This window comes from Poecilia latipinna, unplaced genomic scaffold (assembly GCF_001443285.1).
Source record: "Poecilia latipinna isolate Pla-1442-1.1 unplaced genomic scaffold, P_latipinna-1.0 Scaffold175, whole genome shotgun sequence".
In the NCBI taxonomy this organism is placed as follows: Eukaryota; Metazoa; Chordata; class Actinopteri; order Cyprinodontiformes; family Poeciliidae; genus Poecilia; species Poecilia latipinna.
The window spans coordinates 45,204-69,629 of NW_015112791.1; the positions used below are offsets into that span (position 1 = coordinate 45,204).

Below are 24,426 nucleotides of genomic sequence, written 5' to 3' on the forward strand. Positions count from 1 at the left end.
TCATGTTGAGGAAGAAAAAAAAAACTGCTATATTTGTATCCTAATATTCTGCTGCTTTGTTTTCATTTGATGCATTTTTTCTAAAATAAATAAAAAAATAAATTGTTATAAATCTGGAACTAGTGGCTGTGCCTGTATTTTGGTTTGTAGACATTATAAAACCCTGCATTCATATCACTGTGCTGCACTGACGGCTGTTCAGATTTAAAAAAAAAAAAATCTAAGAAATGTGGCAAAATCAGTAAGTCATTACTGTAAGAAACCTCTTACTGTTACCCAGAGTTTTCTCACCAAGTTCTCTGTCCTGTTTGAATTGGGGATAAAATAATTATTGCAGTGAATTGATTTATAACTTTTATGTTTTCAAGGACTTTTGAAGGGTGGCTGACCAAAAAAACACAAAACACCAAAAATATTTGGTAGCACTGGCTGAAATTGAGCTGTTTAGTGATGCAACACTGAATTTAAACATTTTAATCTACATTTAACCACATTTAAAAGAATCAAGAACCCAGAGCCCCACAATCCAGCGTGAAAATAATTTGTCAAACATTTATATATATTGCACTTATAAAATTGTAACAAATATCTTTAATAAATGAAAAAAATCATTTAATAAATTTAAATAATTTATTAAATCCACAATGTAATAATTAATCGTGAAAAAAATACAAATAAATTAAAACGGATGTTATAAAATGATGCGTATATTTGCACATTTATATAAATGTAGGCCAATGTATTTATTTAATGCATGTCTATCCATTCCTATTCTATTTGTTTTACATGTTTGGCACAACAGAAGCTGCAACCCGAAAAAAATAAATAAAAGGATTTCTTATTATACTTTCAGCTAACTATTTAGTTATTTTTCTTCCTTTTGGTTGCATTTTTTTTACTTAGTGTTCCTAAAGTTTACTAAAATGCCGCTTAAAGAATTGTGAAGTGTTTTGTCATCTCCTAACCAAAAGAGGGCAGTAATGAGCTACATGTGAAGTAAACGCATATTCTGAATATCCGTCCTTCACAATTGTGAACAAACAAATAAAAAGATGACATATGAAGGAAAGAAAACATAGATTATGGAACATAAAAAAAAGGACATACTTGGAATAAAAGCACTCTTGAATGATACTTTCTTACTTTAAAAGAACATTTACCCTATTTTTTGTTGTTTTTTGTGGACGTCTTTGGGTTAATGACTGATGAGTTCATTTCTGAGGAATTCTTTGCATCTCTGTGGGCTGTTTGTTTCTCTCCTAGGAGAAAGAACATCCAAAAATCTCCTTTTTACTCCGTTTCTGAAGCACAGCCAGAAAAAGACACATGTTGAGCGGACGTCTACAAACACAAATATGGGCTTATGATCAAACTGGGCTCTCAGACGAAAGAGGATGTTTCATAAGAGAGAGAGAGGGAAAGAGGGAGAGAGGGAGAGAGAGAGAGAACATCCTGATAATAAGTAATTGGTTGGCTGAAGAATCTGTGTTCAACTGAACTGGATGAAAGGCTAAATTAGCATATCGTCACCTTCCTAATGTAATGGCAAAAAAAGTCACAACCATCTTAGCCAAAAGATGAGTTAGGCAAAAAATAATGATGTCTTTTTTGGCGATATTACAGAGCAGAGAGGTTTTTCTACCAAGGAGTCACACACACACACGTTAATGTCAACTTGTCATAATTTATTAATATCCGAGATAAAAAATAATTGTAAAAACTGACTTAGAAAATGTTCAAGTACTTATCGATAAAATAACTGGAACAGGACAATAAAAACTTTTTGCAGTTTTTGGCAAGGAGACACAATATAACTCTGTATGTAGTTTAAAAACAATCTGAAAAAAAAGATCATAAGTCTTTTATACTTTTTCTGTCCTATAAGCTCCTCAGTAGAGGAGATAAGAGTCGCTCACTTCAGCATCCAAACAAAACAGAGTCTCTCTGAAGATTGTTGGACCAGATTTTGGTCCAACATTCAGACGGATCAACAAAGCATCCGTTTGTTGACCTGGGCAGCGTTTTACCTGCGCCCACAGTCTTTTCTGATAATGTGAAGGAGTTTGCGTCCCAGGCTCAACTTCCATGGTTTAACAAAACTCCTGGTGTTCACCATGAGCCGGCCAGTTTTCCAGTTCTTATGGCCAGCCACGATGTATTCGTCTCCTAGGGAGGAGGACAAAAATGTCAGAAACGATCAATTATCCAGATACGTAAACGATACAAACGAGCACCAGCAGGGGAAAGCCATCATTTAAAGAAACAAGTGTTAAGCAACTACTGCTGCAGCTTGAGCTTTCCTTCTTCTTGGTGTTTTCTTAAACATTATAACAATTTTTCTTTCATATGAAGCTGATATTTTGGGCCCAGTTTGGGTCGGATGGTTTGGATTTAGACACAATCGGCTGCCCCAATGTCTCCAAATACACAACAAAACTGGTTTCGGAAGACTGAAGTTAATCTTACAGGATGGCCTTCCCAATGCTTTGACTTTATTCCTGTTGAAAAAGTGTGGGCCATGACTAAAAACTGGGTCATTAAATCATTAAAAAGTTCTGAGTTATTATGGCATTCGTGACGCTGCTGAATGGACGTAAACGCCGGCGCCAACCTGGATTGAGGATTGGACACGTACAGCCTCGGACAGTCCAAGACTCGGGATAAAGTGTGACGTTTCCGTGCTGGATCTTCATCTCCGGGTTCTGCTGCAAAACCTTTTTAATCTTTGCCTCCACCTCGGCATGAGAGCCTTTATCATGAGCAGACATCACCTTCACCACCAGAACTGCAGCACAAACAGTAGATTTAAAAAAAATCTGTTAGGAACTTTATTAAAGTCCTGCTGATATCTGCCTGTGAAACATATCAGTATTTATCGGTGGGAGTTTTTTTTCTTTATACAGGCAATTATTTTTAGTTGAGACTAATTTCATTTATACAGACTTCTATGGTAAACAACATCTGGATTGTTTCTTTTGGGTTAAGTCGTTTTGGGATGCCATCAGATATTTTAGGACACTTAAAAGTAAAAACCAGAATGAAACAACTCATTTTCCTGTCTGATTAACTTTATGCTCACAAACAACACATCAGAGTGAAATGATGTCACTGTACCGGTACTGTGGGTGAGAGTTCACTTCAAACTTCCCTGAGTTTCAATAAGCAGCAAATAATTAATCCCACATTGTCCTGTTTCAGTTCTTTTGTGCCTGAAAAACAACTTTTTTTTCTAGTTTCAAACAATATTTAGTCCTCTAAATACAGTCATATTCAATAAATCTGAATATTCGGCCCAATGAGCCTCATTTGTCAGATTAAAAGTACTTTTTGAAAATAAAATAGGCATTAAACATACTTTAAAAAAAAAGAAAAGCTTTCTTATCGATCTGATCTGTATTCTAGGTTTAAATGTCACTCTTAAAAATTAATCTACATAATGTGTTTCAGTTGATGATAAGGTTCCTAAAATAAACAGGGTTTTTAATAATATTCTAATTTATTTTCAGTGAGGTATGGCTACAAAGACTTTTTTTTTTTTTTACACCAGAGCATTTCATTGAAAAACATATGAATAAAACAGGTTAGGCATCCAAAGTTTATGCTTCTGTTTTTTTTAATCTATGTACATTTAGTTTAATAATATCAACACTGCCAACATGTAACGCCTCATCTTTTTAATTACGTCTGGATTATACGGTTGCCTGCCCTCTGTGTAATGGCTGTCTTACACAGTTCTGAATAATCACAGATTTCTGCTTACCATAGTCAAACTTAGCTGCGCAGAACCATTTAGGGCTGCCCAGGGTACCTTCGACACATTCACATTTCTCTGCAGCACAAAATATCACACCATGATCAATATTGAAGGGGACTTTCTTCAACTGATTTCTGGATGGAAACAGGTGACTGGTTCCTCACCAGAGTGGTGCAGTGCAGAGAAAAGCTCCTTTGCTCTTGATAGCGCTGTCTCTCTATCGTTGCTGGTGTTTCCTGGGTTTCCAGCAGCTGCATAGAGGACCTCAGCATCTCCGCTGCACAGCAGAGGTAAAAGCCAATTAGACGCAACACTATTCAGAGTTAATACAGAAAAAAAAAAAAAAAAAAAATTATATATATATATATATCCCTTCACAGTAATGTATTGCCCTAGCTTAATTTATTTATACTGATTAATACGTTTAGGCTCTCACCCAGAGACGCAGTCACCGGTGTAGGGGTCGCAGTCTCCCGTGCAGTCACATGGACGGCAGCCATACTCGTGAAGCCCCCAGTATCCCATTATGCACTTGTCACAGTGGGGGCCTCCCACACCAGGCTTACAAGTGCATTCCCTGGTGCTGGGGCCACAGATGGTGCCACCGGCTGAGGGCACCGAGCCAACAGGGTGGCAGGAGCAGGCTGTGAAGCAGACAGGCAAAGAACAAGACAAGTGCAGGTTAATATGTCTGAAATGTTTGCAACTCTGGCACAGAGTACAATGAGAATTACGTCATGGTAGGGGCATTTGTCATATCGTTTCTCCCTTATCGTGATAAATTTCTTATGATGAGATTTTTTGATCTATCGCTAAATTCCAAATAATGATGTGCAAAACCCAACAAAACTGTCCACATCGTCGGGATTGATAGTTTTACTATTTTCACCACTATTTGTTCAGTGAAAGCACCAATAAATATCAATAAATTTGAATACAGAGTTACGATGTGGAGCTTTAATAGCAAAGACAACCTGAGAAAATACAAAATAGCTTTTAGAATCAACTACATCATTTAAAGCTTCGGATTAGACAGATGACTTTAGTTGGATCCTCTACAATGTTTTTCTTTTCTTTTATTTAACTCTGAAACAGATCGATATTTTTTTAGTTTGTAACATTTTTAACATAGTAAAATGTTTAGTTTTTGAAAAGGTGGTTTTTCCAGCGCAGCATTCGTGCAAGAATGACCGGCAATTAGCATGATTTCCCCACTACACAGTTACTGTGTAGTGGGGGAAATTTTTTATAAACTAGTAATGTGGGGAAAACAATGAAAATCCACTTAGAAAAGATTGGAGTTTCAGCGTTTTGATACGGTGGACGCTGCACCGAGAAGCGATTAAACTGATTCCTCCTCAATTCTCCAAACTGGGATCATTCTGACTTTTGTCTACTGCAGGTGAGTCACTGACTGCTTCAGCAGCAACCTGGAAGAATGATCAACATGGTTTCAACGAAAACCAGCTTCACGAGAATCACAGTCCGCTTGTTCCACTTGTTTTCCAATCTCCTAAATTTGTGACAAATGTCCTTTCCAAAAATGGCATGTTTGTTCCTAAACAGATGCAGCAGCATTCCTTTGGAGGGGGCGGCGAAGTAAGAATGGGAAAAATGTGCTCAGAAGGACCATGAGAAATTCCTCTGCTGTCGGACGTTGCAGTCACATTCCCAAGCGGTGACGCGGTTGGCTCAGGAGGGACGACGGATATCACAGCTTAAGATAAGGAAGGGGTCATCCTGTCACATTACTGATAAAGCAGCGACGGATGCACATGCTCTTATCGGAGAGATCGGCGTGCTTTAATCTGGAGGCCATCAGGGAAATCAGCCTCTTAATTAGGCTTTTCTGCTGCCGTTCATTTATGGTGCGAGGCCAAAGGAAGACCTGTCCGGTCTGGACAGGTTCACGTCACATTCTCTTACGTTTGCAGGAGTCTGGTGCGGTTTTGGGACGGCTGGGGTCTCTGTAGAAGCCCCTCCTGCAGTTTTGACAGTGACGGCCCTCGGTGTTGTGGAGACAGTGGTCGCACACGCCTCCTCTCCGCCGTCCCGTCGCTAGCCACAGTCCCCGGTCGAAGTGGCAGCTCCTGGCATGGCCGTTGCACTTGCATTCTGCGTTCGATCAGAAACGCACAGTTCAATAAAAACATGGCGGTCAACTTGCAACAGAAACTTTTTTCACTTTTTGCCTCAGTAAAATGCAACCTCAGTGCATTTTATTATCATTTTATGTGCTTGAGAAACACAAAGTTATTCATCATTGTGAAGTTTGTAAACAGGTTTTATCACTACATTCTGGAACAACCGGCCCTTTAAGAGCGTCCGGGGTCCTAAACAAAAATGAGTTTGACACCCCTGTGATAGAGGCTTCAAATGATTTGAAATTGGGTCAAAGGTTATCCTTTGATCAGCAAAATGTCCCTAAATATGAAAACCTGAAGTAGTTTCAATAAAGACATGTACTAGAACGGTCTAGTTAAAGTCCAGATATAAATCTAATTGATAATCTGTTGGAGAACCTTAAGAGGACAAATTTACCGAGAAGAAACCAATAATTCTAGTCTGTAAATGTGGAAAGCCAGTAGAAAAATATTCCAAAAGACTAATTCTGGCTGGATTGAAAAACACAAATACTGATCAATTAGAGCTGAATAAAATTGCAAACCACGCCTTAAAGACTTTCTATTTTTGAAATATTTTAAAATCCACGTATCATTTTCGCTTCACTTCACAAATACACAGCACTCTCTTAGCATTTCGTGTTAATATAACACATCTACGCTTACGGCTTTTGATGCAACAAACCATGAACAAGTTCATGTTGTACCAACGCTTTCGTGACGCAATCAGTGGCTGAAGGCTCCCACGTGATTTACGACGCCCAATTCGACATGCAGAGGCTCCCGATCTGCTTTTGACTTTCTAGCTCCATCACTCACTCTGGCATTCGTGTGGTGTACCCATGATGCCGTTGGCCGCCTGCCACGGCAGGTCATTGTAGAGAGGGGCGCAGCGCTCGCAGTGGTCGCCGGCCGTGTTGTGTCTGCAGACGCATTTGCCGTGGACCTGCCAATATGACAAAAGACAGGAAATGATTTTAAGGCTTTTGGAAGCGGGACTGCATGTGCGCCTGCTTCAGTAATCCTTGCATTAGAGTTTAGAGCCGCCGCCCTCCTGCAGTAGCATTGCAACATTTGCACACCAGCTTTGTTTACAGAGTAAAAAGGCAGCGTAGCACATCTAAACTCCTTTAAGTTCCTTGCCAATAAACCAGCAGGCTGCAGAGAATGAAACACCTAAGATTAAAGGTCGTTAAAGTCTTAGGCTCAATACTATAATGGAGATTTCCACATCGTCAAGACCCTGTAATGGCAGGTAGAACAACGGCTCGACGTCAAGTCTTCACTTCATCTCTCAGCTCAGGCAGCACGTAAAGAGTCGGAGTCCGTCTTCACTACATGGAAACTCACCACACTGCTGGCCTTTTCCGGGCCGGGTTGATAGCCTCCGGCTGGCACGCAGTGGTCAGCGTGTCCGTTACAAAGGCAGCTGCCTTTGACAACAAAATCATAGATAGCGTAGTGGTCCGTCGGGAGAGAGGCAGCTCCAGGATGTTTGGTCTGGCACGGGCACTGCTGTCTCTGCAGGAGACGAACTCTGAGGTTGGTGACGGTGAGCTGGTTCTGGGCAGCTAGTCCGTAGGGATCCACCGAGCGCCAAGGGTGCAAGGCTCGGTAGATTACCTGAAGAGCAAAGGACAGGGCAAGACGAAAACCAGACTTGTAAAAACGATCTAAAGAAAACTTTAAAATAGGTGTGACAAAAACAGAGATTGTGTCTCTTACAGTGATTGAAAATTTAACAGAAGCTCCATTAAACAGCATGTAAATCTGCTGATTAGAAAAAACATTATGGGTTTGTTGCGTGCTATACACAAAAAGGTTCAGTGACTTCAAACTTGTCTGTCAAAAAGCTGCAGAGCAAAGATTACAAAGCAAGCTGATTATGAACTAAAAACCTATGAGCTCAATAGTTCTTCTGAGAAAAACAAAAAAGAGGTCATTTCTTCCCTCTGTAGCCATCTGTGTCCTGCTTGTGAATCAGACATTTTTGTGGCTCAGAGCCCTGGAAAGGTTCTGCAGGTCTCTATTCTCCTTAATAATAAAATAAAAAGCTGGACCCTGACTTCATAGATGTGCATGTCGGAGCAGCGGGAGGCTTTAGAAAGAGGAACCCGTCTGGAAGGACATTCTGGAAATAAATGGAGAGCAGCAGATGGCGACTGCTGTTACTGGTTCAGGATAACAGGAGGTTTTCAAGTGGACACTCACATCCCTGTGATATGATTTTATTTTCTTTCTCTTTAAGATCTCCCTTTCCTCTCATTAACCTCAGTATCTTTAACTTCCTAAATTCCCTAAGCTAATATGGATGGACAGTTTCTTGCAAAAGAGTTTTTATCACCCCAAGTTTTTTTTCACATTTGGACATGCTTTATTAGGATTTTCTGTGATAGACGAAGAAACAGCAGCGAGTAATGTAGATTTAATTAAAAAGTGGAAAGTGTGGCATGCATTTGTTACCAGTTAGCTCACTTTCATGGCATTTGAAATGGAAATCATTTTTTCTTAAAGTAATAATTTGCCATATATACATGTAAATTTTGGTGCTAAATGTGAGAAAGGTAGGCTAAATATCAAAGAATTGAATCTTTTGCATTCAAACTTTACACTATACCTGTCTCTATGCACACATTTCTCTTCATATTCTGATAGAAATGTTTAGGTTCACAAACTTCCAACAGAAAACATCTAGCAATGAGTTTTTAACTTTAGGCATTATGTTTTTTTCCCCTTGCCTGTTTTGTGTTTCAGGACTATAACCTAAATCAGCTGCAGAATTTCAGTATTCTGGTTGTGTTTTATTGTGTTGTACTTTGGCCCGCTGTTGCATACTGAAGGGACCCTCACCTCTCCTCTGGTGCAGGGGAAAGCTCCTGAGTATTTAGACGTGCATGTTGCTCCGTCTCCCTCGGGAGGCAAACCCTCAGCCAGGCCGAACATCTTCTCACAGTCCTGGGCAAAATATCTGAGGGTTCTCCATGTGCGTCCAAAGTCCTGGGAGCGCTCCAGCAGCATGGCAGCGGGGCGGGGGGAGCGGAACACCAGGATCAGATGAGTAAAGAGAAACTTGGTCTCCAGGTCCAGCCGGAGCGCCTCCTCCTCCAGCCCCTCAGCAGACTGCCACCAGGTGTCCGGGTAGCGGAAAGAGGAGTCGCTCATAGCCGAGGCAGGGTGCGCTTGCGCGGGCTTGGCGGCGTTGCAGCGGGCGCATTTAGCCGCGGAGCAGGACTGCTTGCCGCGGGGCTCGGTGGTCTGTTTAAAGAAGCAGAAGCGCTCCGAAGAGTTGGAGCCGCAGACGGACTGCGTGTGGAGCACTCTGCCCACGGCCAGGTTACCGATGCGGGGGTTGCAGGCTCGGTCAGAGCAGCGGCTGTGTGGAGCTGGGCTCTTCGCTTTAGATTGTCCTGGCAAGAGAAAGTGGGTGGGAAAAAGTAGCGACATTTTTATCCTGGGTAAAAAGTTTATTCAAACTTAAGTTAAACATCTGTAACTCACCGGCTGACAGAGAGAAAGATGCGCACGTCAAAATAACAACTAATAGAGTCCCCAGTCTCATCCTGCAGGAGAGGCAACTTCCACAAACTGTGAAATAATCCGCTGCTGAGCATTTAAAGGCTGGATTTAGGAAAACCACGCATCAATTACATGCCTCTTCCTGATTTAAAGAAATAGTTTCGAAATATTTGCAGAGCTGAGATCACATCTATGTGTGGGGATACGTAATCATTGTTAATCCTAATATTGTTTTAGAGCCCCGCGGTTCCTATCACGTCAATCCAGGATTGAGGATTCTCGGTGGAAAGTTTCATTGACATTGGGCACTTAAGGGCATTAGCTCCGCCCACCTCAGACCACTCCTACTATCTATCGTATAATAAAGACTATAAGAGCTATAGCACCTCTAACCAAACCTAACAATAAGTCTTAAACGTTTTCTGACTCACTAAAAATACTTTAATTTGATTTACTGGGTAGTTGTGCATTAATAGCAGAGAAATTACATATTGATGACACAAAGATTTTTGATCATATTAAAAAAAAATCTAAAATGTATGTACGCTGAAACTGTCTTTTTTTTTTTTTCCCAAAGAGTGATATAGGGCCATTTCACTACGGTACTTGTTTTGGCATCTACACTGATACAGTCTATTATCTATTTCATAACCTTTGCACTTATCAGGTAGTGTCTGACAAATCCTAAAATAAATGTAGTTTCTGTAAAGAAAATTATGTACGCATAAATTATAAAACATTGTAGTTTTATTGTCTTGTGTTTTTGTTTTGTTTTGGCATTTTTACAAGAAACGTAGACAATTCAACATTGAATCTGAACATGAAGATGAAAGGACATTTATTCAATAAATTAAAAACCAAAATATTGAAGGGCAAAATCTCAAAAAGGAGCAGTATAACATTTAAATATAAATCAGTTAAAAAAAAAAAAGGAAAAAAAAATTAAAAAAAAAAAAAGGAAAAAAAAATCTGGAAAATCAAATACTTCAAATTCTCAATCTTCTTTCCAGACCTGGAGAATTATTTGAAAAAATAAAAAATAAAAAATCATCAATTTTATGGGAACCCCAAGTTTTCTACCAAAAAAACGAGGTTCTCTGGCCGACATGCGAAATATTAACACGTCAACCTGAACATGTATACGAGACGATTTCCAAATATAACACATATATGTTTGTGCCTGTAATGTGACAGAATGTGAAGGAGTTCAAGGGGGTATTTATGACTTTTACGAGGCATTTTTTTTCTCATTTTAACTAATCAGTGGCATTAGATGGAACAGAACATTCCAGCGCAAAGCGAGACTTCATCTATGACCAACATGCTGTAAGGAGAAGCTTTAAAGCTGCTGCTGGCATAAAACATTAACTGAGACATGAAGATTGCCTCCACATTCCTGAAACGTATCATTAGGACTACCTGGCATTTATTAACCACACCTTGTCTGTCTCTTCAGACAGACAACAGCCCTGGACCCGGGGAGCAGCACAACCCTTGACCCATTAATCATGGGCTGCACGCATGCCTTCTGGCCCATTTATGGATTTCAAAGTGACATCACTTGACTGAGTCCAGAGAGATTTTGTCAAGATAATTAATGCAATCTGCACACGTTTAGTCTGTTCGCACTGTGACAATTAGCCGTTTTGTTAAACAGCCTCGGATTCGTCAAGAGACGATCTGGTGAACATTCATAGTTTTGTTTTTCTTCTTTTCCCCTAAAGCGTGACATTCCTGGGATTCTGCTGCTCTCGTCACAACGATGCTTCAAAAGGAAACAGGCTTGATCTCGGAGTGTTTCTAGATTTACATGGTGCATTTAGTCTTTCCCAGATCATTTGTCGCATAGCAGACCTCCTGTTTTGTTGTTTGTTTGTTTTTTCCCCTTCAAATTCCAAGAGATCACAATGAAAACTGTCTCAGGAAGGATGTCTAATCTTGGCTGATCTGGGCTGTATTCCCCTGGCTGGAAGAAAGCTCTGCACATTACAAGCAACTTCCTCTTGCTCTCCAAAACTCCCAACATTTACCCATATTAAGAAGAAAAACTGTAAAGAGTGGAATATGACTAACAGCCACAATTATTTAGGGAATTTGACTTCAATTTGTTCAAAATTTGTTCAATTTGATCATCAAACTGAAGCTTAGGGATTAAAGTACTCTAATGTTTGATTTGACTTGTGCGTAAAACTTTACAGAGATTTGGATTAAGTCGCTAAAAAAAACTCATAAAAAGAACTGAATAAGCATAACCACTGTTTAACTTGGGTTTTTTGTTTTTGGATATTTCAATCTCATTTTTGACCCAAGCTGCTTCTAAATGTTGTCTTTGTCAATTCATCATCACTGGATGATCTGAGGAAGGGAGAAATGGATCCACATTTGAATGTTTTGGTTCAAACTCTTAACAAAGCGACAAGACAAGGTGAGGAGAAAATTTTAAAAAGTGATTTGTTTTCTTTTAATACAACCACCTGTAAAGCACGGTGACGGCTCTGTCATGGTGTGGAGTGTACCTACGCTAGGAGAGTTGATCAGCTTTTTGCGAAACTGAATGGAATTATGAAGATTTGTACCCATTGCTTTCTATTACAGTACATCTACATAACTGCACGTTGATTTCTAAGCTTGAGAATGACTCCACATGGACTGAAAGTTCACAACACAACAGTCTTCTGCTTGTCTCCAAAGAGCTTTAAGAAATCTTAGGCATCTAGACCGACAGTCTGAGCTCAAGGTCTGGAATCTTAAGAAGGTCGGTTCAAATGACCCTACATACTATTAATTAAGTCGCTGTTTTACAGAAAACAGCCAGCTTTTTGAGGATACACAAGTAAAACACTTCAAATAAATGATTTTTACATTGGTTCAGTTGCTACAGTTAGACGGTACGTTTTAACATGAGATATTTGCAATATGATCTCTGTTGTTCCTGCGGCATTGTCCTTGATATGTGTTGCAGTGGTCTCCTCGTGTAATGCCCCAGTAAGAATGTCAGACATGGGTCCGACTGGCCAGCTTTATTTCCAGACTGTAAAAGGCGATGCTTCCCTCCTCTTTTGCGCAGCCTTGTCACCCTGTACCTTCAGCTCACTGAACCCTAGCGAGTAATCTACTTGTGCAGAAGCCAGACAAAAAGCCAGACATGCTACATCCAGAGAAGACCACGGGCTAATCATTACTGCTTTTCTTCTCAGCTCATTTTATGATGTTTATCTTTGGCAGATGTCCCCCTGACGCCAGTTTAACGTTAACACTACCAACCATAAAATGTATATTAAACACCTGTTCAATATACTTACATGGATAAACTTAATTTGATGTAACTTTTGCATACACAATGATACTTCATTGCCTGGAAAGTTACAATATTTTTTCACAGTCTATGTTATTTTGTCTATCTTTGTCCAAAGTACCGTCTGTTTCCGCTCTGCTTTTATCACAGAAGGATTTTAAGTTAAACTTGTGGGCAAAATGCGGGCAGGTCTGTTATAATATTTAGTTGTATCGGACGCACTGTTTTATTCCATGAAATAGACCAATTTAAAAAATAAGTTAACATCTGGTTCAATGTAACTCACTGGTGATTTTGCCTATATATCAGGAATAATACATAAATCAATATACTATGAAAAGGACTCACAAATGTCGCCACTATTAATTGTTTTGAGCAGTGCACTCTACTACCGAGTCCCTTCGATAGCTCAGTTGGTAGAGCGGAGGACTGTAGAGGCTTCAGCTGAAATCCTTAGGTCGCTGGTTCGACTCCGGCTCGAAGGAGACAATGTTTTTTCTTTTTTTCTTTTTTAATTCATTGCAATGAATGTATTTCGTTAACATTGACAGTTGTTTTTACATTGCTGTGACGCAACGCATGAACCTTCGTATATCGGTTGCCCATAACACGTCAGCTATAGCAGGTTTTATCATAAGGTGAGGGTGTTTGCGTCTCTGTGTGTGAAAGGTTACTGCACAGTTAAGTCTGACCTTTATCCTCAGGTAACATATAACAGACTGCCTTTCGGTCAATCAGAGAGCAGACAGTAAGTCTCGTGCATCATTACCTTCAACACAAGCATGTTATCAGGTCCACGCATGTGCGCATGTGCTTGTTTTCTTTCATGGTTACGTTTTCCTTTAGGGTAGACCATAATTATAGTTTTGAAAAATCTGGTAAATTCAGCAGAAAAGTCGAGTCAAATGTATTTGTTTAGCACAACATGGCAAGATGGCAGTTGAAAGTTTCTTTTTCGCAACAAAAGAGAGTAATTACAACTATAATTATCTTTGTTAAATAACCAGTTTATGCCACTGGGTTTTTTTTATTTTTATTGAGAAATGTATAAATTATATTTCTTTGAGCAATTTATTTTGAAGGTCTTGTATTGCGTGCACTTTTCCTCGTTTCTACGTAACGTCCTCTCCCTCACATAGCCGCAAAGCATTGGGAAAGTATGTCATTCATATTTAGAGAAATTACTTCGGCTATTTCTGTAAATTTTTTGTGAATATTATATTCTATGTTATTCCACATGGACGCTATTCACAGGTTTAATTTAAAGTGTTATTGTGACGCTTGGCTACATGTGAATATATGTTTTATTTACGTTTTATGCTCAGTGGGCGTGCTTTACAGCCCCCTCGTGGCGAGTGCCTGTAATTGCGCTTCATATTTGTGTAACAATAATCTTGTTTCATGTAGGAGTCAGAAGTGCACATGAAACCCAACGGACAGCCAATGTGTGGTTATGTTGTGCTCTGCAGATGTATACATCATGTTTAAATTTAAAGGGAAGCTCAAATTATTTCATTCAATATTTTTAAGTCCGCTAGGTGTGTTTGTTGTATTAAAAATGCTTAGTTTAAACAGTTTTGTCAATTAAAAGTTTTGTTATTAAAAAGCAAATGAGAAAATACTTTCTAAACGTTTCTAAACTCCTGGAAATAGTTGCTTTTTTATTGCATAACAAGTGAATGTGACACTAATCACACACATTGTTGCCGAGCATTGTGGGGGAACCGGAAGTGCACATGAAACCCACAAGACAACCGATGTGTGTCTCTATCGTCTTTTTGAATAAATGCAGAGTAAAAAGTTCATCCATGTGTTGGTCTTCTGTAAATATCTGTTACACAGTCACTTTGATGATTATATCTTATTCACTTACCACGTACAGCCCTTAACCAGAACCTAAATTAAAAGGGTACTTGTTATCTAAAAAAAATAAATCTTCACGCTATAATGTCTTTAAAATAGGTTTATATCTCCATCTAGTGGTGTAAATGCGAAGTAAAGTAAAATGATGATTAGAAATGACAAAAAAAAAATTCTAGCAAAGTTTAAAATCAGAGGTGAGTAGGACAGTCAGTGATTGTTCTCAAGTAAAAGTCGCACTTCTTTGACATGTTTTCACTCAGGTAAAAGTAAAAAGTAGCCATACCAAGAGATTACTCAAGTAAGAGTAGAGGAAAAACCATATTTCGAAAATCTGATTGGATGTTTTTAAAATTATGAAACTACTTGTTCCATTGGCAGATTATTTCACGTATAACGACACTGATTGTAGAAATAATGAGACGTACAACAATTTCATGAAGTTAGAAATATAACAGAATAATGTGATAAACATTTTAATGAATCATGGCAAAATCTAACAAGAGAAATACGATTTAAAACACAGACTGATGCATAAACGTCACATAGCAGCAAATTACACACAAAACAATTGTATTTATGCTAATAAAGGCTGAAACTGTGAAGTGGCTATAAAAACTACATTAGCAACAATAGTCAAGAGTAATGCAAGTTTACTGCAGTGCTGTCGGAGAAAGCATAGAAAATTACAAAACTTAATTTTCCAGATAATAATACGTAAGCAACGCATCTCCACAGATTTTCATGTCAGAAATCTTCCACGGTCTTACTAATAATTAATCTTTGTAACAATATTTATACTTTTAGCTTTTGATCAGTAAAAATGACTCAAGCAGAAAAGTTAGAAAACAGAGTGAACTTGATTTGAAGCTTGGTTTCACTCGTGACGGACACGTTTCCTCGGTGATGCGGGGGGATCCAGGGAGAAGGCGGTGGGGGAATTGGGTCGAGACTCTGGGATGTATTCAGTCTGATACTTGTCAATGTAAGGCTTGGCCACCTTCCACACCTAAGATCGATAAGAAAGCATTTTCAAAAATCTTTTCCTTCTACTTCACAAATGTGGACTTTACATCAAATTCCAATAAGATACAGTGAGATGTTTGGTTTTGACTCAACAAAATGACCTAAACTTCAAATATTTTAGCTCTTGCCTTCTGGTCGAGCAGGAGACGGTGAACAGCTTCGATGTCTGGCGACATGAATCGGTCTTTAATCCACGGCCTGTTAAAAGTACAAGCAGAAAATGAGGAAATAGGAGACAAATATTTCCTGTTTATATATTTTTGTGGGCTTGAGATCCATCTAACTTACTTGACAACGGTGCGCACAAGGTCGTAGACCTTCTCCAGCGGGGTGGTGGTTCGAAGAGGGCGGAGGAACTCGATACCCTGGCAGGCCGCCAGCAGCTCTATGGCAAGAACTGATCGCAAAAATCACATTAATTGTGCTAAAGTGTAGAATATCTTTATGTGCGTATGTTTGGGGTAAAAATAGGCTAATCAAACCAACTTCTTTATTTGGTCATTTATACAACAGCTTCCTGTTAACTGCCAGGTCATGGTCACTTCTAACATTACGTAACAGATACATTGTTGACTGAACCAAATCTTGTGACCGACAAACTGTTTAACCGTTTCTAATCGTTTCCACTCAGACGGCTTGTTATAACCTTTGAGGTAACAGACTTGAAAATGAGTGAAAAAGCAGCCAGAATCTGAAATTGATCTTCAGAAAGGATGAAAATGTATTAAAACCACTTTGAAAGATAAAAGGAAAATCTGGCAAGTATTAAGACATAATGCATGACTCAAAGTTTTCACTGCACTGCATTTAACCCCTTAACCTTCATACAATGGAAAAACAGCACATGGGCGATCCATTGCAGGTTAAGGGGTTAATAAACTTTTACTCGACTCGATTTACTTAACGGACATGCAGATATTCTGTTGTTGCATTAACCTACTATAACCTTCTGGTTCTGGCCTGCTCTGCATCCCCACAGTCAGAACCAAACATGGAGAAGCAACATTCCGTTTAGTGATTGGTCCACTATTCTGGAACAAACTTCCAGAAAACTGCAAAACTGCTGAAACACTGAGACTAAAAATCTATTTGTTTGACGTTGCCTTGATCAGTATTAACTGAAATATCTTTCATTTTAGCCTGTATTCCAACTTTTTCTTACTTTCCTGTATTACGCCGCTGCAAAGTCATGTTTTGTCCGTTTCATGTAAAGCACTTTGAATGATCTTGTTGCTGAAATAAACTTGCCTTTTCCTGTTGCCATAATTTCACAGTGAACTTTTAATTTTATAGTTCAAGAAATAAGTGAGACCTTTTGGAATTTTATTCTGAAAAACCATCTAAACCAATAAAAATCTACACTTTGACCTGTTTTTGCACTGCCTGAACATTAATTTATTATTACTTATGTTGGTTTTTCTTCTCTAGGAGGATCCTCTGGATTCAGTATTTCAATTTGCAGTGAAATATTCCAGACAGAGCGTTTCACCTTGCTCCACATGTTCCACAACCCTCAAGGCTTTCCGAGCGGCCCAGCCTCCCATAGACACGTGGTCCTCTGTAGCCGCGCTGGTGGACAGGGAGTCCACAGACGAAGGGTGGCATAAAACTTTATTCTCTGAAACTAACAGGAACAGATGTCAAAATGAGTTTCTACTCAGACTTGATGATTAAAGTGAAGATGTTTCCTAAAGTTCTCCTGTAACATTTCCATTTGTTATGCTCACAAGCCAACCTAAAGAAGCAGCGGTGCAGTGGGCAATCATGAAGCCCGAGTTGAGGCCGCCCTCATTAACCAGGAAGGCAGGCAGCTCACTCAGTGAGGGGTTACATAACCTCTCAATCCTCCTCTCACTGATGGAAGCCAGCTCATGGACAGCGATGGACAGAAAGTCTAGAGCCTTTTAGAAAAAATACGGCATTGGGAGTTAATTACTTCCTCAAAGGTCATGAGGCTGTTTTATTACCCACAAACCTTTGCTGGATATTCTCCATGGAAATTCCCACCAGAAATGGTTTCACCTCGTTCTGCAAATACCATCTTGTACGGCCGTTAAGGTAAAAAAAAAAAAAGAAAAAAGTGGAAGTCCATGTGCAATCTTAATAAGTTATTTTTGAAAAAGTGTGAAATTCTTGGAAGACATTTATTGTTTCATGGTTACATGACACTGAAGGATACAGGGTTGTCTGTAGCGCTGTTGATTTCTGTGTTGATGATGTTCTGCACAAACATTATCGTGTCATTCGCTATTCCGTGCACCTGCATACAAAGAAATACAGTAATGGAAACTTATCTAAACACCACATATTTAAATACAAACTTGAATAAATTCAAAGAGAAATGTCTAAAACATGTTCTCACTAAGTTCTGACAATTTAGCAAATAGAAACAATTTTGGTAATTCAAACTAAGCTAACACAAGAGAAGTTTGATCTAATTTAACTCCAGACAGTGAGCAAAAAAAATTGTCTTGTCAGCGCATGTAAACTTATGGTTTAAACTGCTTTAAAATCTTCTGAGAAACTAGGTTTTGATTTTTGTCATCTGCAAACTTACAAAATCAAAATGAATCTGAGAGTAGTAAACGTCTGCAGTAAACCTCCATACTTTCACTTTTTTATTGAATTGCTGACATTTTTTTTTTGTCTTTTCACTTTAAGTCAAATTTATTGAGACACACCTGGAAATGATCAGAATTCTTTTTTTTTTTATTTTTTTACCCTGATTGCTAAAGATGATAAATACCAAATACTGCTACATGCTGTAAAAGACAACCAGGGCAAATAAGTGGTTCAGAATGTCTCGTAACTTTATTCCCAAATTAGGTGAAACTTATGACTTTCACATGGAAAATTTGCGATGCTCAGCTTCAACTTTTTGTTTAATCTGACTAATTAAACTACATTTGACCTGAAGTTACCTGAGGACAGCAGCGCATGGTGTAGGCATCCTGGACCCTGTCACAGAACCTATGACTCTCTGAAAATAGACATTAACACTACATATTACATATGGACATGTAACATGGCAACATAACCATGTTTTCCTAAATCCACATGGACGAAGACACCTTCACAAACCTTATTATGGGTTGCAAATTTGATGTGTATTACTATTTTTAAAAAAAGGTTTCATTACGTGATCCTCCTAATGAGTTTGGGTCGCTCTGCTAACCTGCAATCTCGGATGGATGGTGGTCAGAGTCCAGCAGCGAACGAAAGCGAAGGGCAACTTCCGTCTGGCCTGGATGGGGACGCAGCGAATGGATGTCTGTGGGAAAACGGCAACATGTTGGCGTGAGTTGTGGGTAAATCCACGTCAAGTAGAAGCTCTGATGTGGATTTATCCACATCTGCTCTTCCTGCTGTTGCTCACCGCTGTCAAAGGCCTTAGTGGTTCCCTTCAGCACCTCCAGCGTGAGAGCAGCAACGATGTCCGCCTGCTGTGCGATGGCCCGGGCGCGCTCCACTGCCTCCGCCCCCAAAGAGGTGATCATCTGGGTACCGTTGATCAGAGCAATGCCCTGGGTGAAGGACGGACAGAGGAAACTGTTTATTTGTTTTTGTCACGTTTACGAGGTGGTGGACAGTGGGGAAAATGGAGAGAAGTTATTAAATATAGGGCCTCAGCTAACAATTATCTTAGCAATTAATTAATCTGTCGATTATTCTGCCAGTCCATTAATCAGATGGAAATTTCTGCAGATACTTCATTTAACCACTTGAGCGTTTTCAGTAGTAGAGATATGTTATAAGATCCAAATAAACAAATAATTAAATTCCTTTTTTTTAAAAAAAAATAAGCAGCTTTTTTCCCCTTTAAATGTGGTAACAGCCTTGTTTTAGTGTAAGCTTTAGGAAAGGATGCATCTGCATCTTCAAACATCAACATGTGAAAATCATTCAATCAATAGGGATGAACTGATGACAGTTTTTTTTTTGTTTTTTTTTTAAACAGAATTTCAACCCAATAAAGCCAAACTACGTCTCTTGAGAAGTTCTGGTTAGAACATAATTACAGACAAAGTTTTTTATTTAATTTTATTTTAAATGCAAAATGTATACAATTTTTGTACAGTTTTGGCCTAATTACTGCAAAATATATTTTTTTCTAACCTATATACTCCAGTTCACAGTTAATCAATCACTGAATTGTTGGACGATTATTTCAATAATTGAATCATCACCTTTAATCCCTATTGAATGCATCAACTCAGTTATTTCTCATCAAAGTAAATATGACATAAATCTGGGCGTTCCAATGAATTTTAAATGTTTTCGTTTTTAGGTATGATGATGGCTACAAACTCAATGATTTTTAAAAACAAAATTAGCTGCACATTAGCATCTACTGTATTTTTTAAAATTCACACAGGTCTAAATAATGGATAAATGCTCAAATAGTAAAAGAATGGTTAAAATGTCTCATTAATTCAACGATGACTGCATGTACACTTAAGAAAACTGTATTTAGGTTTTATTCATCTTATTTTAAACCTGTTTTTTCATAAATAAAATAGTTTTAACTGATTTAAAAATGGATAATCGTCTGTCTGTCCCCCTTAAAACATGAAAAACAAATAGCATCGTGTAATTGTCATAACGAGTTGTGTACTTTGATCCCTTAATCTCAGATAAACCACGTGTATATTTTTGAATGTTACCTCTTTGGGTTTCAGTGATATTGGCTTTAGTCCGTGGGCCTCCAGGACCTGAACCAGGAGTAAAAGGAGACAGAGCGTGTACAAAGACAGGGGTCATCAAAAAGCAAACATGTTTCCCCATTGGACCTAGCAACCTTCTACGTTTCCAAGAACAACGCTCATTTCCTTTAGTTATTATTGCAGAGCTGATGTGTTGAAACTATGGGAAGGTGACTGTACATATTTGGCGTCTGCCCATCCGCTCTTGGGGGACCACATTTTCCCTTCTCCCATCAGTCCCAGGGCGAGGTGTGAGAGGGGGGCCAAGTCTCCGCTAGCTCCCACCGTCCCCTTCTCTGGAACGAAGGAGAGGCAGGAGGCTGCATGCGGGCAAAGAGAAGGATTAGTCAGAAATCAACTCTGAGCCTCTTAAAGAAGCGATCAGAGTACCAAATCAGCTTGGGTAAAACGATTTGGTATCTGATGGGTCTAGTTGAAGCTTACCATTGAAGGCCTGGATCATGGCTTGAAGGGTTTCCAGAGAAATCCCGCTGTGGCCTTTAGCTAAAACGTTGATCCTCAGAGCGAGCAGCATGCGGGTCCTCTCAGGACTCAATGGGTTCCCCAAACCTACAAATCACAGCAAAAAACTCTAAAGCCTTTCCACATTGTAACAAAGTACAACATACTGAATGCTCAGAAGTGTCAATCTCAAGGTGGGCTTTCCAGATTTCTACCTGCTGAGTGCGACCGCACCAGGTTTTCCTGGAGTTCCCTGTGGAGCAGAAAGTGTGTGGCACATAAAAGAGGATCGTTCTGCAGCAGTTTACAGAGATTAAACCATAAAAGGTTGTCTTTACTTGAGCTTGCCGACAGGAATGACAGTTCGGGCAAATTTGCCGAAACCTGTCGTGATTCCATAGACAACTGCAGGAACGACAGATGCAGAGAAATAAGTTCATGGTGGTAACAAATTGCGGGAAAAGGAAATTCTGCGATCACTGATTTAGCGCACGCTCTCCGCAGTTAATCAGTCATTAAATGTGAGTTTACCTCGGTTTTCTTTGACAATGGTGTCCAAAAGTTCTCGTGATTGCACAACCTTTTTCTCTGCCTCTGGAGTTAGCTGGGAAAAAAAAGGTTGGTGGAAAGAGGGAAGTCAAAGATTTACCACAGACAGAAAAAACACAACAGTGTTTGATCATTACCTTTATCTTGTAGAGTCCTCTGCCTAAGTTGACCAGATCAGTGGAAGTCAGGCTGTTGCCATCCAAACTAATGTACTGCACAAGCAAAATGTGTGTCACAAAAACCAAATCTGACGTCCTTTTTCAGGCGTTCAAAAGAAAATATACAGTAACACTTTATTTGAAGGGGGGTGAATAAGACTGACATGACACTGTCATAAACATGTCATTACACCTGTCATGAACATCAATAAGCCTTCATGAATATTTATGACTGTTGTCATAAAGCGTCATTCGGTAAATTATGACACTTAATATGAAGTTGACATTATTCAAAATGTCTTTGTTATGACAACTTGACATTAACTAAAAAATCATTACTGATATAAATTTGTTATAAAAGTATTACTGATTGCACTTTAAAAATTAGGTAACTTTATGTTATTAAAGGTAAAGTTTAAACTAATGATTTCTTGGTTAATGTCAAGTTGTCATAACAAAGACATTTTGAATAATGTCAACTTTGTATTAAAAGTGTCATAATTTACAGAATGACACTTTATGACAGCAGTCATACATATTCATGAAGGCTTATTCATGTTCATGACAGGTGTTATGTCATGTTTATGACAGTCTTATTCAACCCCCTTCAAATAAAGTGTTACCAAATATACTTACTTCTGTGGGTTCTTTGTACGCAGCTGTGCTGTTTTGTAGACTAGTTAAGAATAAACGTTATCCAAATGTGTCTACGTTGTTGCTACACTGATTTACTTTAATGTCTCTAAGGTCTGTTCTGCAGGTTTAAGGATACATATTCGAAACTCCAGGCTCACATGGGATGAAGTCGGGAGACATGGTGTCTCCCTCAATTGCTGGAAGCAATGTAGGAGAAAAATTATTTTAAATGAATAAAATCTTCGAATACCCCTACGTACAGTTAGGGTTGTCTTGCATTTAAACCATTACCAAGCTCAACAAAGTCATTATCCTCCAGCACATCATCGATGGTGTCATCCGCGTCCAGCAAGCCCAGGCCCTGGCACCTGCGCACTAAGAACCGCGTCTCCTTCACAGACACGATGCCGCCATTGTCCGGTTTGTTCTTTATGTACCGCTTCAGTGCTTCCTGTCCGAGCCACTGGATGTTGTTGGAGGTGTCCCGGCAGGCCACCGCCACCCATTCATCTCGGATGTGGACGGTAAAGCGAGGCATTGCGCGTCAGCGAGGCTCGTCCGCAGTGAGCGCTGCGCTCTGGGCTCCTGGGTTCCACCTTCAGCCGCACGCCTCCCCAACACCAATCAGAAGCGGGCTGAGGGGGGCACGCCTCGCCGGAGTAGCACCTTTTGTTTTGTTTTGTTTTTTTCTTTCTTTCTGTCTTTAGAGACCTGTGACCTCCAAAGGTCGTTCACATAGATGTTTGATCTCATCGACCAAAAGCGGTTGCAAGCCAAGGGGGAGGAGGTCTTACACGGGGATGTGCTCCTGTTAGAAGACGGAAAATGACAGTTGTAGCAGAAACGATTAGCGCTGGAAAAATGGAGTTAGAGAATCAATACGTGAATAACTTTTGTGAATATGACAATGAATATTCAGGAAGGTGACTTATACGATCACGTGATTCCAGAAGCGTTTTCCTAAATCTTTAAAAATTCATATGTGGCACGCTGGTGGCGCAGGGGTAAAGCGGGCACTACCCATAAATGGAGGCGTCGATGCTAGACGGAGTCGTCACGGGTTCGATTCCGTTACCACGTTTATGTAATGACAAACAAACCGTTTTAGACTGCCTTTCTCCCAGAGTAAATATAGTGTCAGGAAAAAACATCTTCCAAATATTTATTCAAAAGTCAAACACTGATCACTTCTATCCAGTTTTTTCCTCCCCATTATTTGTATCAACGTTCACTGTGTCGGTGCTCATTTTTCATGTTACCTCTGAGGTGGAGACGTAAACCTTCAGATCTTGTTGACATCCATCCAGAGTCTATAGCTGCTTTTCCTTGCAGGTTTCAGGGGGGCTGGTGCCAAGTGTCATTGGGCAAGAGGTGGGGTTGATAGTCCATCACAGGGAAACACATAGACACCCAGGACAAACAACTGCACGCACACACACGCACACACGCGCGCGCGCGCGCGCGCACACACACACACACACACACACACACACACACACACAAACATAGGCACACACTCATAAGGGCAATTCAGAAAGAGCAAGATTCTGGAGTTCCCAAAGAGAATATGCACGAACAGGAAGACCATGCAAAATCAACGCAGAAAGACTCCAGGACCTTCAACAATGTTACTTACTGTCGTACTGTTAAAATATGCAATGTAAAATAATAATAAAACAATCATAATACAATGAAAACTGTTATCCACTATTGTGTGACACACAAACTTGAAACTTCATTCAAGCTGCTAATTCAGTTCCAGATATTTTCTGGATTCATTGGATTCCTGTCCAGCTTTACTGTTGCTGTCTTCTCCACCCTTTGATGAATGAACATCCATAACTGTACATTTATCAATAAATGTGGGGTACACAGGAAGGGCTGGAGGGGGGCTTGAGCACCTGTCCCTTTTGCTCCTTGCCCCCAAGGGCCCTTTTGGTCTTTTTTATTTATTTATTTTGGTATTATTATTTCCTATGCCCTCTTCTGACACATAATAACATGTACTAAAATTATTAGTTGTTTGTTTTTGTTGGGGGTTTTTTGTACAACATAATAAGCCGGTCACCTTGTTACCTTTGACCTTTTGCCCGTGACGCATGACGCAGTTGCCTTTCGCAGTGAGATAAAGCGGCTAACTGCGGAGCTGAACGTAGCGAACGTTCCAGATTACAGAGCAGCTTTTGGTGAATTATAAAAAAAAAAAATATAAAAATAAATAAAAAAAACATTTTTGGTGAATAAAGTCGAGTAGACTTGCTACTTGTCAGATGACGGAAACCGCTGTAGTGTCGTTTCTGCTTCAGCACGGAGTAGCGATTTAAGCAGAGAGGTAATGAAATAC

At 39.5% G+C, this 24,426-nt stretch overlaps 2 protein-coding genes and 1 non-coding gene across 3 annotated transcripts; 1 reads left to right on the forward strand and 2 right to left on the reverse strand.

Moving 5' to 3' along the window:
- Window positions 1-1,664: 1,664 nt before the first annotated feature.
- LOC106946076 (netrin-4-like) lies at window positions 1,665-9,690 on the reverse strand. Its single transcript, XM_015030193.1, has 10 exons — window positions 9,376-9,690; window positions 8,728-9,284; window positions 7,228-7,500; window positions 6,697-6,823; window positions 5,681-5,869; window positions 4,191-4,398; window positions 3,919-4,031; window positions 3,761-3,829; window positions 2,612-2,785; window positions 1,665-2,166 (listed from the first exon to the last, which is right to left on the reverse strand). Exons 1-10 carry the CDS (start codon window positions 9,434-9,436, stop codon window positions 2,024-2,026), a joined length of 1,914 nt encoding a protein of 637 aa, XP_014885679.1. The 5' UTR covers window positions 9,437-9,690; the 3' UTR covers window positions 1,665-2,023.
- A 3,396-nt stretch (window positions 9,691-13,086) lies between these two features.
- Window positions 13,087-13,173, forward strand: trnay-gua (transfer RNA tyrosine (anticodon GUA)). The gene is given in 2 exon segments: window positions 13,087-13,123; window positions 13,138-13,173. It is a non-coding gene; the product is annotated as a tRNA-Tyr (tRNA).
- A 1,827-nt stretch (window positions 13,174-15,000) lies between these two features.
- On the reverse strand, window positions 15,001-22,839 carry hal (histidine ammonia-lyase). Its single transcript, XM_015030194.1, has 20 exons — window positions 22,374-22,839; window positions 22,219-22,279; window positions 22,083-22,110; window positions 21,426-21,500; window positions 21,271-21,343; window positions 21,078-21,144; window positions 20,955-20,992; window positions 20,722-20,847; window positions 20,458-20,597; window positions 20,239-20,286; window positions 18,951-19,098; window positions 18,750-18,845; window positions 18,496-18,554; window positions 17,754-17,834; window positions 17,550-17,615; window positions 17,310-17,475; window positions 17,064-17,198; window positions 15,863-15,971; window positions 15,703-15,772; window positions 15,001-15,557 (listed from the first exon to the last, which is right to left on the reverse strand). Exons 1-20 carry the CDS (start codon window positions 22,618-22,620, stop codon window positions 15,426-15,428), a joined length of 1,965 nt encoding a protein of 654 aa, XP_014885680.1. The 5' UTR covers window positions 22,621-22,839; the 3' UTR covers window positions 15,001-15,425.
- Between the last annotated feature and the right edge of the window lie 1,587 nt (window positions 22,840-24,426).

What these genes read in the sequence shown, in the direction of transcription:
- LOC106946076 (XM_015030193.1), bottom strand. Translation starts at nt 9,436, where the DNA reads ATGAGACTGGGGACTCTATTAGTTGTTATTTTGACGTGCGCATCTTTC. An exon ending in ACCGGTGACTGCGTCTCTGG is followed by an intron (nt 4,032 to 4,190) that starts GTGAGAGCCTAA and finishes TCTGCTGTGCAG; the next exon opens with CGGAGATGCTGAGGTCCTCT. An exon ending in GTGTCCAATCCTCAATCCAG is followed by an intron (nt 2,167 to 2,611) that starts GTTGGCGCCGGC and finishes CCTCCTCCCTAG; the next exon opens with GAGACGAATACATCGTGGCT.
- hal (XM_015030194.1), bottom strand. Translation starts at nt 22,620, where the DNA reads ATGCCTCGCTTTACCGTCCACATCCGAGATGAATGGGTGGCGGTGGCC. An exon ending in CATTGTCAAAGAAAACCGAG is followed by an intron (nt 21,145 to 21,270) that starts GTAAACTCACAT and finishes TCGTTCCTGCAG; the next exon opens with TTGTCTATGGAATCACGACA. An exon ending in GGTGCGGTCGCACTCAGCAG is followed by an intron (nt 20,848 to 20,954) that starts GTAGAAATCTGG and finishes TGTGATTTGTAG; the next exon opens with GTTTGGGGAACCCATTGAGT.